The 17,031-nt window shown below is 59.1% G+C and overlaps 3 protein-coding genes across 3 annotated transcripts; 2 read left to right on the top strand and 1 right to left on the bottom strand.

The window, feature by feature from the left end:
- Positions 1-50: 50 nt before the first annotated feature.
- On the top strand, positions 51-5,173 carry ZBTB48 (zinc finger and BTB domain containing 48). The gene is given in 13 exon segments (XM_039563909.1): positions 51-179; positions 182-238; positions 241-632; positions 634-745; positions 748-784; positions 1,474-1,585; positions 1,959-2,051; positions 2,368-2,454; positions 2,791-2,945; positions 3,101-3,237; positions 3,561-3,725; positions 3,854-3,942; positions 4,030-5,173. Coding segments are annotated over 13 exon segments (1,839 nt in total). The 5' UTR covers positions 51-73; the 3' UTR covers positions 4,327-5,173.
- On the bottom strand, positions 5,088-11,853 carry KLHL21 (kelch like family member 21). The gene is given in 12 exon segments (XM_010405960.3): positions 5,088-6,807; positions 7,157-7,229; positions 8,702-9,107; positions 10,303-10,486; positions 10,488-10,597; positions 10,600-10,752; positions 10,755-10,787; positions 10,790-10,829; positions 10,831-10,872; positions 10,874-10,936; positions 10,938-10,967; positions 10,969-11,853. Coding segments are annotated over 12 exon segments (1,803 nt in total). The 5' UTR covers positions 11,344-11,853; the 3' UTR covers positions 5,088-6,513.
- Positions 11,854-12,022: 169 nt separating this feature from the next.
- Positions 12,023-16,630, top strand: PHF13 (PHD finger protein 13). The gene is made up of 4 exons (XM_039563923.1): positions 12,023-12,154; positions 12,555-12,656; positions 13,220-13,772; positions 14,173-16,630. Exons 1-4 carry the CDS (start codon positions 12,116-12,118, stop codon positions 14,397-14,399), a joined length of 921 nt encoding a protein of 306 aa, XP_039419857.1. The 5' UTR covers positions 12,023-12,115; the 3' UTR covers positions 14,400-16,630.
- Positions 16,631-17,031: the final 401 nt, after the last annotated feature.

The raw sequence follows: 17,031 nt of genomic DNA, 5'->3' as shown, positions 1-17,031 counted from the left end.
CGCAGCGTCACTGCCGGTGCCCGTGACGCCACGTCCGGCGCTGCCGGATGCCGGCGGGCTCCGGTGGGCGGCCATGGCGGCGGCGGCGGCGCACAGCGTGAGGGTGCTGCGGGAGCTGAACCGGCAGCGCGCGGCCGGGCAGTTCTGCGACGCCACGCTCGGCGTGGGCGGCCGCGAGTTCGCGCGCACTGGCCGGTGCTCGCCAGCTGCTCCCGCTTCTTCCGCGCGCGCGGCCCCGGCGGCCCGTGGCGCTGCCCGACGGCCTCGCCGACACCTTCCAGCTGCTGCTCGACTTCTTCTACACCGGGCATCTGGCGCTCACGGCGCACAACCGTGCCCGCCTGCTGGCGGCCGCCGAGCAGCTCGGCGTGCCCGACGCCGTAGCGCTGTGCCGCGCCTTCCGCCCGCGGCCCCGCCGCGCCGCCGCCGCCACCGTCCGCCCCGGAGCCCGCGGCGGCCCCGCAGCCCGGCGGGCAGGCGGTGCGTGAAGGGGCGGGAGGGGGGCGGCGGGGCCGGGGCCCGGCGGGGAGGCGGCGGCGGCGCGGTGACGCCGCTGTCCCTCGCAGGGCTCCCCCTCAGCCGCGGAGGAGGCGGCGGTGGGTGGCGGCGGGCGGGGGGACGGCGACGCCGAGGCCCCTTCCGAGGAAAAAGGTGCTGCGGAGCAAAAAGAGCCCCCCCGCTCCGGGAAAGGCGCCGGGGAGCAGAAAAGGTACAGCGGTGCCGGTCGAGTGCCCCACATGTCATAAAACTTTCTCAGCAAATATTACCTTAAAGTGCACAACAGGTAAACGCTCCGGCTTCTCCTTCCCTTGCGCGCGGGGGGACGCGCCGCCCCCACGGCTCGGCCCCTTCCCGGGGAGAAAAAAGGGCGGCCCCATTTCTGCCAGCTGATCCCAGCACCTCGGCATCCCCCGGGGTGGTAAAGGAGGGTCCCCTCTGCCCCTGGGGGTGCTCTGGCCTGGGGGAGGGTTATATGTCTATGAAGGGCGTCCCAGAGCTGCATCGACTGTCCTGGGCTGTGGCTCAGGAAGGCCATGTGAGGGGCTCCTCGGGGGCTGCGCTGGCTGCAGGTGGGCAATGGCAAATCCTCCTGGGCTTTGAGGTTCGCCCGGGCTGGGGGAAGTTTCCGGGGTTGCGGGGGACACATGGCTGGGCTCTGTGAGGAGCTCCAGGGTGGATCACCGAGAGCAGGGCAGGGCCCTGCAGGGAGGGCTCAAGCTTTGCTTCACTGGTGTTGGGGGAGAATCTTGGCCCTGCAGAATTGGTGTTCCGTGGAGTGCAGCGGGCACCAACAGCTGTGCTGTTGAGGGGATACGAAAGTGGCATAAAAGCAGCTTTAGGGCAACTGTGAATAGTAGCACTGTGGGGGTGGGGGGGAAGTACCCACCTCACCCTTCCCTGTGACCTCCTGAGCCTGTCTGCACAGATGCTGTTGACAGGCAGTGATGGGATTCTGTATTTGCATCCCCCCAGGAAACACACTGGAGAGAAGCCATTTGAGTGTTCCAAGTGTGGCAAATGTTACTTTAGAAAAGAGAATCTCCTGGAACACGAAGCCAGGAACTGCATGAACCGATCGGAACAGGTATGCCCAGGAGCTGCCCTGCTGGGCTGGAGCGTGGCTGCCATGTGGCAGGAGGGGAACTGGAGCCTTTTCCCAGCCCCAGCCCATGCTCAGCTCCAAACAGACCCCTGTCAGCACTGTGTGGCATGTGTTCCATGGCTGGGACCACCATAGCCAGGGCCCCTGTGGCTGGGACTCAACGCGTGATACACAGCGCAGCCCTCACTCCTGTTTCAGCACACCAGGACACTGCTGTACGAGATCCTGCTCCTGGGGGTGCGGGCTGAACGCTGTAGCTGGGTGGCAGTGCCATGTGCTGGGCAGGGGGCTGAGCTGTGGGCTCCAGGTTGGGCTCTGGGTCCTGCAGAAGCTGACACCACCCCATCTCTCACAGGTGTTCACGTGTTCGGCCTGCCCTGAGGTGTTCAAGCGGCGGATGGAGCTGCGGCTGCACATGGTGTCACACACTGGGGAGATGCCGTACAAGGTCAGCAGGGCCTGCATCCAACATCTCTATGGGTGCTGCTGGACACTGGCATGGAGCAGGGGCAAGACTTTCCCTTCTAGAGCAGCCCAGCCCATCAAGAGCTGAGCGCACCAGTTCCCTTCTCTGGTCCGTGATAGCCCACTGAGGGTTGTTCCCTCATCTCTGAGCCAAAATATGATCCAGGGTGGCACCACAGCCAGAGGCTTCCTGTGGCTGTACCAGGAATCCGTGTTCTACTCCCCCACCGGTCCTCTCCTTGCTCTGAAACCACTCTTTGGGGGCAGCTGGAGGCTGACCCCATTCTCCTGTCTCGCAGTGCTCCTCCTGCTCACAGCAGTTCATGCAGAAGAAGGACCTGCAGAGCCACATGATAAAGCTGCACGGCGCACCCAAGCCCCACGCGGTAGGGATCAGGGGCTTTGGGGAGGGTGTGATCCTGAGTGTGGACCTGGCCTAAGGAATGGCACAATGTTCTGTCTGGCTCTGTCAGTGAGGGGGTGGGGCACAGAGCTACTGGAAATGGACTCGTTTGGGTACAGGAGCAGCCCACAGCCCCAAGCACTGACCAGCATTTCATCTCTGTTGGGCTGTCCCATCTCACTGGGTGTCTCTAAGCCAGGGGTGCTGCCGTGGCTTCTGCAGGGAGGTCCCTGGAGCAGCTGGGGAAAAGCCGGGTCTGAGTGGGGTCTGGTGAGGGTGTACCCCAATCCTAACCCCCTCCTCTCCTGTGGCCTTGCAGTGCTCAACCTGCTCCAAGTGCTTTCTGTCCCGGACAGAGCTGCGCCTGCACGAGGCCTTCAAGCACCGCGGAGAGAAGCTGTTTGTGTGCGAAGAGTGCGGGCACAGGGCCTCGAGCCGCAATGGCCTCCAGATGCACATCAAGGCCAAGCACAGGTACAGTGTGACCCGTGTCCTCCATTATGTCACCCTGGCTCTCCTGGCTGCACTCCCTGCCCCGCAGGCCTGGGGGTTGGCTGGAAGTCACCCTCTTCCCAGAGGAGCTGAAGCTGACGGAGGCAGAGGTGACGGTGATGTTTCCCTGCCCACAGGAATGAGCGGCCCTACGTGTGTGAGTTCTGCCACCATGCCTTCACGCAGAAAGCCAACCTCAACATGCACCTGCGCACGCACACTGGCGAGAAGCCCTTCCAGTGCCATCTCTGTGGCAAGACCTTCCGGACACAAGGTACCCCTGGGTGTGGCTGGAGCAGGTCATGCCAAGTGCTGTGCTCCAGCATCCAGGACCTCCAGAAAGCAGCTTCCCCAGGAGCAAAGCCATGCTCTTGTGAGTGCAGGCCGATAGTAAGGAAAGCATGTTTTTGTCACCTGCACCGCCCTTGTGGCACAGAAAGGGAGCAAGCTGGCGTTCCTCATGACCCTTAGCTGGAGCAGGCAGCTACTGCTTGTGCTGCTCTTGCCTTCCTGGCCAGCCTGACAGCCCCTGAGATGGGGTGCACGGGCTGTGCTTCTGACTGATCACTCTCCCTGTCTCTCCCCCACTGACGGCAGCGAGTCTGGACAAGCACAACCGGACACACACTGGGGAGCGGCCGTTCAGCTGCGAGTTCTGTGAGCAGCGCTTCACAGAGAAGGGGCCGCTGCTGAGGCACGTCGCCAGCCGGCACCAGGAGGGGCGGCCCCACTTCTGCCACATCTGTGGGAAGACATTCAAAGGTAACGCTGGAGCTCCAGCTCTCAATGGGGCTCTGCAGGAGCTGCCTCCTTCCCGTGGGTGGGTTGGCATTGCTGTGAGCCTGTATGACATGGAGCTGCTGCCTACGGCCTCTCGCTTCCCTTCCCAGCGGTAGAACAGCTGCGTGTCCATGTCCGCCGGCACAAGGGAGTGAGGAAGTTTGAGTGCACTGAGTGTGGCTACAAGTTCACACGGCAGGTGAGGCCTTCCCCGGCTCCAGGGCCGCCGCTCTGCGCTGGGGAGCCAGCCCTCACTGGGTCTCTCCACATGCCCCTTCTTTTGCAGGCTCACTTGAGACGCCACATGGAGATCCACGACCGAGTGGAGAACTACAACCCTCGGCAGCGGAAGCTGCGGAACCTGATCATCGAGGATGAGAAGGACGTGATGGTGGTGCTGCAGCCGCCACCAGAGCTGGAGGTGGGCTCAGCCGAGGTGATTGTGGAGTCGCTGGCCCGTGGGCCACTGCCCGAGGAGGTCCCTGTGCAGAAACTCTGCTCAAACACGAACTTCTCCCCAGCGGACGTGATTGAGCAATCGCTGATTATAACAACAACGATTCCTGAAGACTGTGAGACGTAGTGTGGCCACCCATCCCCTTCTACTGAAACACAGTAAAGTGTTAAGCTGAGCCACTTTCTGCCACACTTGTTATTTTGAGCCCCCACCCCTCCTTTTCTGCCAATCTCCTATCTCAGGCTGCAGGGAAAGGAAGTCACCATGACATTGTTATTGAGTATCAAATGAAGAAATGCCTCAGAATGGTCGCTCCAGTCGGTGTCCATGCGTGGTGTGCAGTGGGATGGGACTTATCTCCATGTCATACTGTGACTCACTTTCTGACGCTGGAGGAGCTGGTGCTGCCCCCCCCCTTTCCTCCAGCCCTCTCACCCTGCTTGTGATTAAAGCTCACCTTCCCCCACAGAGAGCGGCTCTGCCCTTTCCTTAACTCCTCCGTTTAACTTGTGCCTTATTTCTCCTTTGTTTTGTTAAGCTTCTGTCCGTTGCTGTTTCTTTCCCCTATTATAGGCAGGGCATGACCCGTGTCTGCTCAGCACTGGGATGACAGAGCTCTGAGTTCACTTGAAACACACTCCAGCAGCCACAAAGTGCCTGTGCTGACTAATAACCCGATCCAGGGTTGCTGGGAGAGTGAGAACCGTGGCCTGAGTGGTGCCAGGGTGGGGGAGATCTCTGTGTGTACCCTCCACACCCCAGAGTCGCAGCCATGCTCTCTCCCCTTTCCCCCTCTACTCACCAAGGAGGCAGAGAGGCTCCAGTTCAAGCATATCTGGAATGAGAAACTCCCAATAAAATCTCACTCCAGGTCCCTTCCCCTCACATAATTGTGTAACAGGTTTTATTTAACTTGACTGCTGCAAGTAAATTTAAAAACAAACTATGAGAATAAAAATACATTATCTGCAAATGTAAAATGCCTTTGTTTCAAAGGATGGAGTTCAACTGTACTTGAAGATTCAACACAATGAATTCTACAAAAAATAAATACAGATCTGTAGCTGCTCAGTGGGTGGGACTGGGGGTCCAGCAGCGAGCGTGGCCGCGTGCGCCGGGGTGCGTTATTTATAGCTCAGCAGAAATGCCTCAGGCTGCGGCGCCGTCGGGAATTGGCCATTGCTCCCAAAAAAGCAGCAGCTGCCCCGAATCACCAGCCCCTGCACCCCCCGGCCAGGCTCTGCCCGCGGGTTTGACACCAAGGGGACGCCGCGCCAGGCCCTGGGGCCTCCCTGCTGGCACACGGCGGTCTCAAGGCACTGTCAGTGTTCCAGACTGGAGAACAGCTCGGGTTCCCCGTGGCGGAGGGGTGCAGCAGCGTCAGACAGCACTGGGGCAAACCACGTTTCTGTAAAGCTGTGAAGACGCCGATGCTGCGGAAATGGGGCTCGGATGCTCCTCAATCCAGGGGCAAGCCTGGAGGCGAGAGATTGAGTACACGGGGTTTCCATCTCTGGATTCAGTTTAAATGCAAATTTTTCCTCTATTGGCTAAAATTTAAAGACCAAAAAAGAAATGCATCCAGCCACACCTTAGCTTCTGCCACACTTCGGGGTTCTCCTGAAGGTGCAGCACTTGCTCCCAGGGAGCCATGCTGCAGGTTCAGCTGTTTGCTTCTTCCAGAAACATTCCACAAGTAAACTGCACGCAGCTGTTCTTCAGCAAAGGTAGATAAACAGAGCCCACCTGGCCAGGGCACTTGGGCAAGTATAAAGGCAAATCTTACACAGGCCAAAATAAAACTGCAAACCTCAAATAAAAAGAGGAAAAAACCACTAAAATAACTACCGTTCAATTCCAACACGTGCACAGGAAGCCTGTCTCCCTCCGAGGCACAGAATATAGGGGGGTGTCCAGACCACTGCCCTACCAGACAGACCCCTCCCAAGAAAGAAACTGAAGGAAGGAGTTTGTTGGCAAATGAAGCATTACAGGGTGAAGGAGCTCCCAGTGAAAGCTGTCCGGTCACAAGCCATAAGCAGCGGTGCTGTGGCGTGGTTCAGCACAAGTGCTTTCCCCAGGGATCAGCTCTTGGGTCCCTGTGGGCAGCGCAGTGCCGTCTCCTGCCCTGAAGGGCTGAGGAAAGCAGTGGAGGCCTCGCTGCCTGCAGGCCCACAGCATCACGTCCAACAGCCAGAGTTCTTGCTCCCTCTGTGATCAGCATGGTTTTGTTTCCAAGCACTGGTTTGCCTCAGCCTTCTCCCAAAGCAGTCCAGGTTCCGGATGAGGGACTCTGTCAAGCCGCTTCCTGTGCTAAGGCAGCTCATTGAGGTTCTGGTTGTGGAGGTTTTGGTTCTGCCTGCTCAAGCTGATGGTGTTGTCCAGTGTGATACTGTCGTCCTCCTGTGTGGTTTCTGGCATGAACTGCCGAAATATGCTGACGCTGCCGTGCCAGAATATGGGCTCGGGGAGCTGGCCCACGATGCTCCACGTTCGCGTCTCAGGGTCGTAGGCTTCCAGGACGTCCGAGAGTTCAAATGTGTTATCGTAGCCCCCTGAGACATAGAGCTTCCCGCCAAGCACAGCCACACTCCCTCCAACATGAACCTGCAATGTAACAATAAACACACACTGCGATCAGGGGGTGTTTGCCTGATCCCACAGCTGATCGAGGGGGTGGGTGGGATCTGGGAGCTGTTCCTTGGAGGGAGCTTCACGCCCACCAGCTGCAGGTTGGGCTCTGAACCAGTGCTGCCCACAGCTCTCACATGCTGGGCTGCACACTCTGACATGCCACCACATCTGGGACTTGTCTTCCCAGTGACTCCAACACACTTAAACCAGCTCCACATGCAAGGGGTTCTGATTCTAAAAAGCTCTTGGTTTTCCAAAGGAAAACCCAAAAGAAACTCATTTGTAACACTTAAGACATCCTAGAGGCAGGCAAATGTCCTACCTGAAGCATGGCAGGGATTTTATCCCACTCGTTCTTCGATGGATTGTAAACATCCACTTCAGCCGAGTCGTCTCTGGGGGAGAGAACACAAAATTACTCTTCTGCATTCTAGAAACGCCGCTCGAGTTCTTCGCCAAAGCCAAATTTAGGCGGGCAGGGGAGAGAAGAGTCGGGGAGGCAGCGTAATCCCCCCGGACTTCTGTCACCCACCCTGCTCGCCAGACAGGAGGGCGACAGTGACAGGTGAGGGACGTTTGTGCCTTAGAGACACGCGCTGCTGACACAAGAATGTGTGGAGGACAAGGTCAGGGCAGCTGGAGAGGAGCTGTCAGTTCTTCCAAGACAGTTCTGGTACAGATGGGATCAAGATGCTGCAAGGCAGCTCGAGGCAGGGCCAGCAGCCAGACCAGGGCCTCCTCTCTCCACTCTGGGTCAGCTTTGGGGCAACTGCAGAGAACACCTGAACCTCACTACTGTGCATTATTTACAGGTATGAAACTAGTCCCAGCATGAGGGATTGTCAGGGCCTTTAGCCTGAGCTATTAAACCAATCTGCCACTTCTACTTGCAACCCGCTCCTCTGCCCTCCAAAGATTATCCCACAGCTCTAAACAGAGCAGCAGCCCGGGCACAGCACGTGAAGTGAGGAAAGAACACCTAACCCTGATCATCTCCCCACTGACTCTTGCAGATGCAAAGTGATCTGAAATCCTGAAGTCTCAATCATTGGTACTTTAAAATGGGAAAGAAAAAGGAAATTCTATAGAATCAGTTTGTGACAAGGAGCTGAGCAGCTGCAACACCCTGGCAGGATGGACTGAAACCAGCTGACCAGAACAGCCACCAGCAAGACACTTGGCTGGACCTGAAAGGATCAAATAAAAAGTCTTGGGCCAAAGCTGCTACTTTATGCAAAGCCAAGAGGAGATTAAAAGAAGATAAGTGCCTGGAGGCCATCACAGAAGTCTCTGTTTGCTCAGAGTCAACACAGGGAAATGAAATGCTCCAGCCCTAGCATGCCTTCCCGTTTATTTTTAATTAAGCGGATAACTGAAGTATTTGCGCCACCAGGACAGCTTCAGATGGGTAATTAAGTCCCAATTTGGAAAGGTGCTTAAAAATAGTGACCAATCACTTCATCTTCAGCCCTCTTATCTCTGCTGAGACGCAAGATGTCCTCTCCTGCACTAGAGTTTAATGTTTTCTAGGAGCTTATATGCTTATTTATAGTAACGAGGGGGGCTGAACCAGGAGCTGAAGAAACCGAGAAGCCAATTTCCAAGCAGCGCTGCTGACTTCAGACGGATTTACACCTGCCTGTTCCCCAGCCCTGGGTTACACTCAGACATTTTCACACTATTTTATGGGCAGCTCTTTGAGGCCCACCAGCACAAGCAAGGAGGTGTTACAGCCCTCCCTGCACCATCAGGTGCTGTCCCAACCCAGTGTTCTCCCTCCACCACCTGCAAAATCCACCTTCCCAGGGAAGCTCTGGGCTCTCCTCATGGGGAGGGAGGGAGGGAAGTGATTGCTCCCACTACTCACCGTATGAAGTACATGAGGCCGTTGAGCGTGACGGTCTTCGGGGCGAAGGACCAGGGGGGCAGGTGGCCGCAGTTGACAAGGGACCAGAGGTCACTGTCAGGGTCATAGCACTGCATGACCATGGACTCTTTACCAGCCAGGGAGCCGATGGCAAAGAGCTTCCCACGGCACGAGGTGGTGGAGCAGTTGTCCATGGGGTACAGCATGGGCTGCAGGGCCTCCCAGCTGTCCAGTGTGTGGTCATAGCGCTCCGTGCTGTCGGAGGCAACCACGTAGAGCAGCCCGTCCAGGACCGTGGAGCTGTGGTATTCCCTGGCTTTCAGCATGGGCGACACCTCCGTCCACTCGTTCACGCTGGAATTGTACCTCCAGACGCAGTCGTACAGCCTGGACCCATCCGAGCCCCCTGTGGCACAGCACGACACACGTCAGAGCCGGGCTCCGCGAAGGGAAGGGCGACAGAGGAGAGGGCTTTCGCTCGGCACGTGTGCCACAAGGATTCTAACGGAAGTTTTGCACTGTTTCTTTCCCAGCAAGCCAGGGAGGATTTCTCCCACGTCATTCCTAGTCCATATCCAGCTGTGACTCAAAATGAGTCTTTCACATTTTACTACCTCTGTCCTCCAACCCCAGCTTCTCTCTTTTGCAGCCTGCCCTCCATTGCTACCCAGAAGCTGCCAAGGCAGTGGTGCTGCTGGCAGATCGGGAACCTCCCAGCCCTAACACCGACCACAACAACCCAAGATCCCCAGCAGCAGCCTGCACACGGCTCCCAGCAGGATTGACCTGCCTGGATTCACTCCAGGAAACTCCCAGGGGTCATAAGGGCTTCTGTAAAAACAAGCCACATCCATGTGGTAACCCATCATTTTTACAACCCTGCCCTTAAACCAGGGCCTTGTTTTCTGCTTGTGACTAGAGAACACACAGCTTTTCTGTTCACCTGCACAAGACTTGCTCTTCAAAGCTCTGCCAGGGTGTCTTACACACCCAGGGCACACTGTTCCACAGCAGTCAGTGTCCTGGGCCTCAGTTTGTTACAGCTGTCACAGGGATGTAGTTCAAAGGAGGCATCTGCATACAGCTTAACAGCCAAATTTACATATTGGTGTCACCTTGACAGAAGTAATTGCAGCCCCAGCAAGAAGGCAGGATTTGTGCAGGGGAAGGTACTGTGACTCACAGGGGCTGGCAAAGGAACCTGCGGCTTCCTGACATGCCTCTGCCTCAAGCATGCGCCTAGCTTGTGATTCAGGGGGCTCTGAACCTGAACACCTTCTTCAGAGAGAAACTCAAAACCTTCTTACATCACCCCTGTCCTCAGTGACGGTTAAAAAGTTCTAACTACAAGATCTGTGACTTCTCCCAGCGTGCTCAGCAGCATTAGTCACGACAAAATAGCTCCTGGACTGAGACCAGCTGCTAAATCCAGCACCGACTCCAGGAGTCTCCATGCCTGCTGGCAGGCTGCAGGCACCCAAGCCAAGTCCCAAACTCTCTACTACCCAGGAAAAGCCAAGTGCCACTGCTACAAAGCACATATTTTCAACAGAACTCTCCAGCCCTGAGGGGTGGTTCCCCTCATTCCCTGTATGCCTTACCAGTGACATAGATGTCGTTGCCCAGCGCAGCAACACTGTAGCCCCCTCCCAGGTGCTCGGGGAACTCGGCCAGGTAGCGCCAGTGGCCGGTGCGTGGGTTGTAGCAGTCGACGGTGACAAGCTCATCGCAGTCACGGTCACAGCCACCGACGAGGACAAGGATCTCAGCGAGGGCGGTGGAGGGGCCGCGGGCGCATGCGAGCACAGGGCCCCCGGTCGTGGCGGTCGAGGCGGGCAGCCTGGAAGTCGCGGGCCTCACGCAGGAGGCGCAGGCAGGGAGGGCAACGGGCCACAGCGGCTCGCTCTCCACGTGGGCCAGAAGGTAGAAGCGGCGCACAAAGGGCAGCGGACGTGGGCCAGGAGCTGGGGCAGCAGCGGGGCACGGGTGGCGGGTCAGCGCGCACCAGCGCAGCGCCAGCTGAAAGGCAGCCTCCTCCTTGGGGATGCAGAGCCGTCGTCCCGCAGGTAGGAGAGGAGGCGTGCAGCGGCAGCCGCTCCAGCTGGGCGCCCAGCTCTCCCACGTGCCGCCAGCACGAAGCGGTGGGCGGCAGCCGCCAGCTCCGGGCAGGCGGAAGGCCTCCGCAAAGTCCTGCATGTCCAGGGCGTTGGCGGGCTCCAGCTGCCGCGCCAGCCAAGGCGCCGCAGGCCTCCTTGACAGCGGGGAACTTGCAGCAGGTCGGCGGCGCGCAGCAGGCGCTCGGCGATGTCGGGGCCCAGCCGCCCTACGCGGCCGGTGTAGGCGAAGTCGAGCAGCCGCCCCAGGCACTCGGGCTCGACGCCGTGCAGCCGCACACGCTCGGCCCGCGACTCGCGCAGGGCCCCGCCGAACATGGCGCGGAAGTATCCCGAGGCAGCGGCCAGAACGGCGCGGTGAGCCCCGAACTCTCGCCCGCCAGCCACCACCGTCACGTCCAGCAGGCTCCGCTCGGCCCGCAGAGCGCTCAGACCCCGTAGCAGCGACACCGCGTGTGCCGGTTCTCCCGTCGCCGCCGCCGCCGTCGTTGAGGCAGCCGCTGCCGTCCCGCCGGTGCCGGTCGCCATGCCGTGCCTGCGGGGAGGGCACCTGGGTCACGTCCTGCGCGGACCCGCTGGGACCGACCCCCGAGCGATTCCCGCGGCGGGAAAGGGAGGCGGAGATCAGCAAGGAAGCGGCGGGCGGGCTCGGGAAGCCCGTCCCGGCCGGGATCTCCCGGGAGCGGCCGCTGCGTAACGCGGCGGCGCTGGAAGCGCGGCCCGCTCGGGCCGGTCCCAGGGCCCCGTAGCTACCGCGCCCAGCCCCGCGCCCTCGGCCCCAGGCTGGCGCTCAGCAGGAGCCGCCCAATGGTACCGGGAGAACACAAGGCCGGCCCCGAGCGCAGACAGCGCTGAGGGAGCCCCGCTCTGAGTCCGGCTCCGGGTACCGCCGTTAGCGCGGGCGGAGGGGCTCGGCTCGGGGTTGAGGGTCCGGCTCAGGGTAGACCCTCCGGCGCCTTGCCTGGCCTACCACCACCACCAACCAGGCCCCGCAGTGAGCCCAGGGCCACCCCCTCCCTCCCGGGCCCGCAGCCACCCGGTAAGAGCCACCACCAGACCCCGCTCACCGCCCTGCTCCGCTCCCCACTCCGTTCACCGCTCCCGGCGCCGCCCCCGCCCCTCCGCCGCTCCCAGCGCGCCCCGCGCCCGGCACTGCGCACGCCCGGACTACGGCTCCCGGCGGCCCCGCGCGGGCGGCCGCCCCTTCACCGCCTCCCGCCGGCACCGAGCGGCTCGCGGTGTCGGCACTGCCCGGCTGCCGCCGCCGCCCCGGCCCCGCCCGCGCCACCCGTGCCGGGACATGGACTCCGACTCCTGCGCTTCGCCGTTCGCCCCGGAGGTGAGCTGGAGTCCCGGGGGGAAAAAGGAAGGGAAGGGAGGAGCGGGGCAGGAACAGAAGGGGAGGGGGTGCATCTCCCACCGCCCGGCCCGGCCCGGTCCGGCCGCCGGTGCCTGCTGTCTGCCCCCCGCCTCGGGGCCGGGCCCGGGGCCCGGGGCCGGGGCCATCTTGTGCCGCCGGGGCGAGGAATGGCGGCGGCGCCGCCCCGCCGTGCCCGCCGCGGGGGGGGCTGCCTGGGGGCCCGGTACCGACGCCTAGGGGCGATGGGGGGGGGGGGGGCACTGCCCGGTTCCGCCGCTGTGGGGGTGGGGGGGCGGTGCGGGGCGCGGCGGGAGCGGCGGCGCCGCCTCCCACTGGCGGGCCCGACCCCGCGGCCGCCGCTCACTCCCGCTCCCCGCAGGACTTCTCCCCCGGCTCCCGGCGGCACCGCACCGTGGAGGACTTCAATAAGTTCTGCACCTTTGTCTTGGCCTACGCCGGCTACATCCCGTACCCGCAGGAGGTGAGTTTGCACCGGGGGGCCCTGGGGGCACCGGGGGGCCCTGGGGGCACCGGGCTGGTCTGTCAGACCAGCCGCTCCAGCGGTCACGGCCCCGCGCCGGGCCTGAACAAAAGGGGAACCGCGGCGGCTGGAGGCTCTGGGACGGGGCGGGTGGTGCCCGGCGTGGGCGGGGTGAAAAACGTTGGATCCGGTATCTCTCCTGCTGCTCCCCGGTCCCGGGAGCTCTGGCCGGAGAAACCCCGAAGCGGCGGGTGGTGAGAATGGAAGCGTCAGCGCCCCGGGGCACGGGAAACAGTGCTCAGCTGCCCCGGGGGATAGGGCACAGCACTCCAGGGGACAGCACCCCTGGGGACAGGGGACAGCGCACTGAGGACAGGGAGCAGGGCACAGCACTCTGGGGGACAGCACCCCTGGGGACAGGGGACAGCGCACTGAGAACAGGGGACAGGGCACAGCACCTCAGGGATGGGGCAGAGTGCCCTGGGGGACAGGCGACAGCGCCTTGCGCCACACGTGTGTCTGCTTCGAGTCAAGCTGTTACCTGCTTCCTAAACGTATTCCAGGAAACACCGCTGAGGAACAGCCCCAGCCCTCCCAACAGCACCGGAGGCACGATTGACAGTGATAGCTGGGATCCCCGCTTCAATGACACCCCCTCCTCTGTCTCCCTGCCCTCCAAGAACAGAAAGAACTTTAGTCAGCTTAAGCGAGCAAAACCATACAGTTCCCTGTTCCAGCGGGCAAAGGCCAGCAACTTCCTGCCAGATCGAAAGCAAATCGATAAGATCAGGAAGAAGAAAAAGCTGAAAAGGAGGGAAACAGAGGTGTCTGCAGAGGAGGACTATGAGGAGAAGCTGCTGGATCTGGAGGCGGAGGACTCTTACGCAGAGACGCCGATGAGCCCCTCGTCGGAGGGCGACCCTCAGTCTGTGACCGAGCACTGCTCGGTGTGGGACTCTGACACCCCGTCCAGCGTCTCCTACCCTGCTGTGACGGCCGAGCAGACAGTGGAGATCCAGAGCGTGGGCAAACGAACAGTCATTCGGCAGGGCAAGCAGGTGGTGTTCCGGGATGAGGATGGCACTGGTGATGACGAGGACATCATGGTGGATTCAGGTAGGTGGCCTGGCTGTCCAAGAGGATTGGCCAGGTGGAAGTAGTGGTGCTGTGCCATTCTCTTTGATGCTTTTGGTAGGGTGAGGATAATGCTGAGGAGCACTGCCTGGGTGGAATTCAGGAGCAGTTGGGTTTTTGGCGGGAGGGATCTGGGTTGGCTCCTTTTGCAATAAATTGAGTGAAAAGCTGCGACTTTATAGAAGCAGCTGGTTCTCCTCTTCTGGATTACCGTCTCCCCGGTACTGCTGAGAGTCTCTTCCTGTGCAAGAGAGACCTGGACAAAGCAGCAAAGTGCCTGTCTTTGAAACCCAGGTAGTTAATTTAGCACGAAAGGAGAGAAAATTCCTGGTGTGAGAGGCATCAGCTGCTAAAAATGTATCTCTGACATTTGTCTTTGCAGATGACGACTCGTGGGACCTGGTCACTTGCTTCTGCATGAAGCCTTTCGCCGGGCGGCCGATGATCGAGTGCAACGAGTGCCACACCTGGATCCACCTCTCCTGCGCCAAAATCCGCAAGTCGAACGTCCCAGAGATCTACATCTGCCAGAAGTGCCGGGACTCCAAGTTTGACATTCGCCGTTCGAACCGCTCCCGGACGGGCTCGCGCAGGCGCTTTCTGGACTAGGGGAGAGGCGCGTGCTGGTGCGCTGAGTGGGCGGGTGAGTCGTGGGTGCCGGCCGGGAGGCCGGGGAGGGCTCCCCTGAACTGCTGCTGCTCAGGCAGGAGGGCTGCCCAGCCGGCCTGTGGCCCAGGAACAAGGAATCGCCGAGCCGTGGGCAGCCGGGGCTGGGAGAGGCCACTGGGCAGAACTGCGGCGAGATACCGACTGTCTCGAGGGACAGACAAAGCTCTCTGAGCTCAGTGGAGTTCTGTCTGGTTACGATGACTGGGTGATGTACAATACCTTTGCCACGCAGGTTTTCTCATCTCATTGGGAAACTGCAAATCTTCCCTGTGCTAGGAAACTCCTCCTCCTCCCAAAGAAGGAGGGGAGGGGGAGTCTGTGTGAAGAGTCTGAAAAGTAAATGGCCCTGTGTTTTAAATTCAATGTGATATTATACCTGCCCATTTGTCCATGTAGATCAATCTTAGATATCCTAAGGCTCCGTAGGAGTCAGCATCAGTACTACCGGCCTCTGTGCGATCTGCTTCCGCTTCCACGGGCCTGAGCATAGGGGGGTTCTGTCATTTGGCATCATCCAAGTGCAAACGAGACTCGGGGCTCCCTCCTGTGCCAAGGGACAGCGCCCTGGCAGGAAAGAGCAGCCCTTTTCCTGGACAGGCAGCGTGGGGGATTAACGGCATCAGATTCCTTCCTAGAAGGTCTCTTCTTACCCTGATTTTTTTTGTGATTTATTTGCATGATCAGCTCAAATGTGTGTATGGGGGGAAACTGCTCCATTTCCTGTCCCTTCATTAACCTCTACGGTGCTGTTTTAAGAAGATGACTCTCCCTTTTCTCAGCCCAGAGTTCAAACATGGACTGTAAAAGGGGCCAAAGGAAACGTAGAACCTGGCAGGTCTGGTTTGGGATTTGATCATGTCCAACCAAGTATGACAGCTGAGTTGATTTTTGTTTTTGCTATTTGTTTTTTGAAACTGGACTGTAACCAAAAAGCCAGAATCTTTACTCTATTGGTAGCAATGACACAGATCAGAGTGAAGGCAGGCAATGCAGCTACAGGATGAAGTGCAATGAGGATCCGTCTGGTGTGGAGTGGACAGGAGAGCGCTGAGGCCCTGGCCAGCACTGCAGACAGGACCTCCTGGGCCTCAGCCCATGGGAAAGCCCTTCAGGACCATGATGGGAAGTCACAGCTCGTACACAAGGCCAGGGAGATGCTGGTATTGTTCCTCAATGACCAGACAGATCCACATGGATCACAAATTGGGTTGATGTTTCAAGGTGTTTCTCTGAAGCTATCCCTGAGGAGCAGTGTGTGCTCTGTCCAGTCAGAGGCTCAGAGAAGCACTGGCTGGTACAGCAGCTGCAGCCAGACCAGCTGTGCCGGCAGGAACTGTCCCCATGAGTTCTGCAGTCACAGCATTGGAGCACTGCCTTGTCTGAGCACTGGCTCACTGGGAGATGCATCCTGGTGATGACTGAGGGTCTTGCCAGGACACAGGGTCAGGAGCCCTCCTTCAGACATCAGCCCTGGGGCTGCCAAAGCCATAGGCAGCCCAATACCACAGGGCCTTGGGCCTCCACAGTGTGGGGCAGGGTGACAGAACTGCACAACATGCAACTGTTCCCTCCTGGTTCTTGATAAAAATCCTGTTCCACCAAGCTGTAACAGCTGACTGGGTTCAGAAAACTAACTCCAGCTTCTGTGAAATCTCACAACCACGACTGTGCTGTGCTGCCTTCAGAAGCTACGTGGAACCACCAAGGAGTTTGCCAAAGACTCGCCCCCAACGGCTGCCTGACTGTCCTTTGCAGCCAGAAAAATAACCAAAGTTCTCCAGTGCTGCCATTTCCCCAGAAATGCTTGGGAAGATCCTGGCCACAACTGCACAAGAGTTGGACCTGGTCTGAAATTGGTATCTCTGTGTTTACAGTGTGTCTGCAGTTCAGCTGGATCTCTGTGGAGTGTGTTCCTGAAGCTTTTGTGGAAGAAATGGTGCACTGTCAAGTGAACTGGCTCTTTTTGACAGAGGTTCAACACTAATCAATGTGACTGACTCTTGTTCTGTTTCCTTTTTGGATTTATCCCAGTGGATGGTGTCCAGCACGTTACAGTATCAGCAGAGAGAAATAAAAAAGTAACATCTCCATTCTTTTAGTTCATCACTTTCAGCCATGTATAATTACAGTTTAATTCAGAACTTTATTTTTTCATTAAAACTTTTAATGAACCATGTTTTTTTTCTTAAATGTGAGACAAATGAACAATGAGTTCGTTTTATTCCAAACTCAGGAGTCTGCTGTTATGATTTACTGGTTTGTGAGCTGTTGTGCCAGACAGCAGGAAGACCTGACACTTCAAGTGCTCTTCCTGAAACAATACACTCAGGAAGGGATAGGAGGAGCTGGCAGGTATCCCCACCTTTCTCTGGAGCAGCTGCTCCTTGCTAGCCTCTGCTGAGAGTGTGGGACATGGTGATGGAGCCGGGTGGCTGGGCAGGGTGGAGGGACAGGAGGCAGGCACTGCCCAGAGTGGCTGAAGGCAGCAGGGACACTGTGCTGGGCTTGTGCCAGGGGCCTGCTGAAGGGTGCAGTGACTGAGCTGGGGGACAGGGCTCAGGCCAGGATGCCG

This window comes from Corvus cornix, chromosome 21, assembly GCF_000738735.6.
Source record: "Corvus cornix cornix isolate S_Up_H32 chromosome 21, ASM73873v5, whole genome shotgun sequence".
Classification (NCBI taxonomy): Eukaryota; Metazoa; Chordata; class Aves; order Passeriformes; family Corvidae; genus Corvus; species Corvus cornix.
This window is presented reverse-complemented; position numbering and strand designations above follow the sequence as displayed.

Coding starts and splice junctions, on each gene's coding strand:
- PHF13 (XM_039563923.1), top strand. CDS start 12,116: ATGGACTCCGACTCCTGCGCTTCGCCGTTCGCCCCGGAG. Junction 12,657..13,219: donor ACATCCCGTACCCGCAGGAG/GTGAGTTTGCAC, acceptor AACGTATTCCAG/GAAACACCGCTGAGGAACAG. Junction 13,773..14,172: donor GGACATCATGGTGGATTCAG/GTAGGTGGCCTG, acceptor TTGTCTTTGCAG/ATGACGACTCGTGGGACCTG.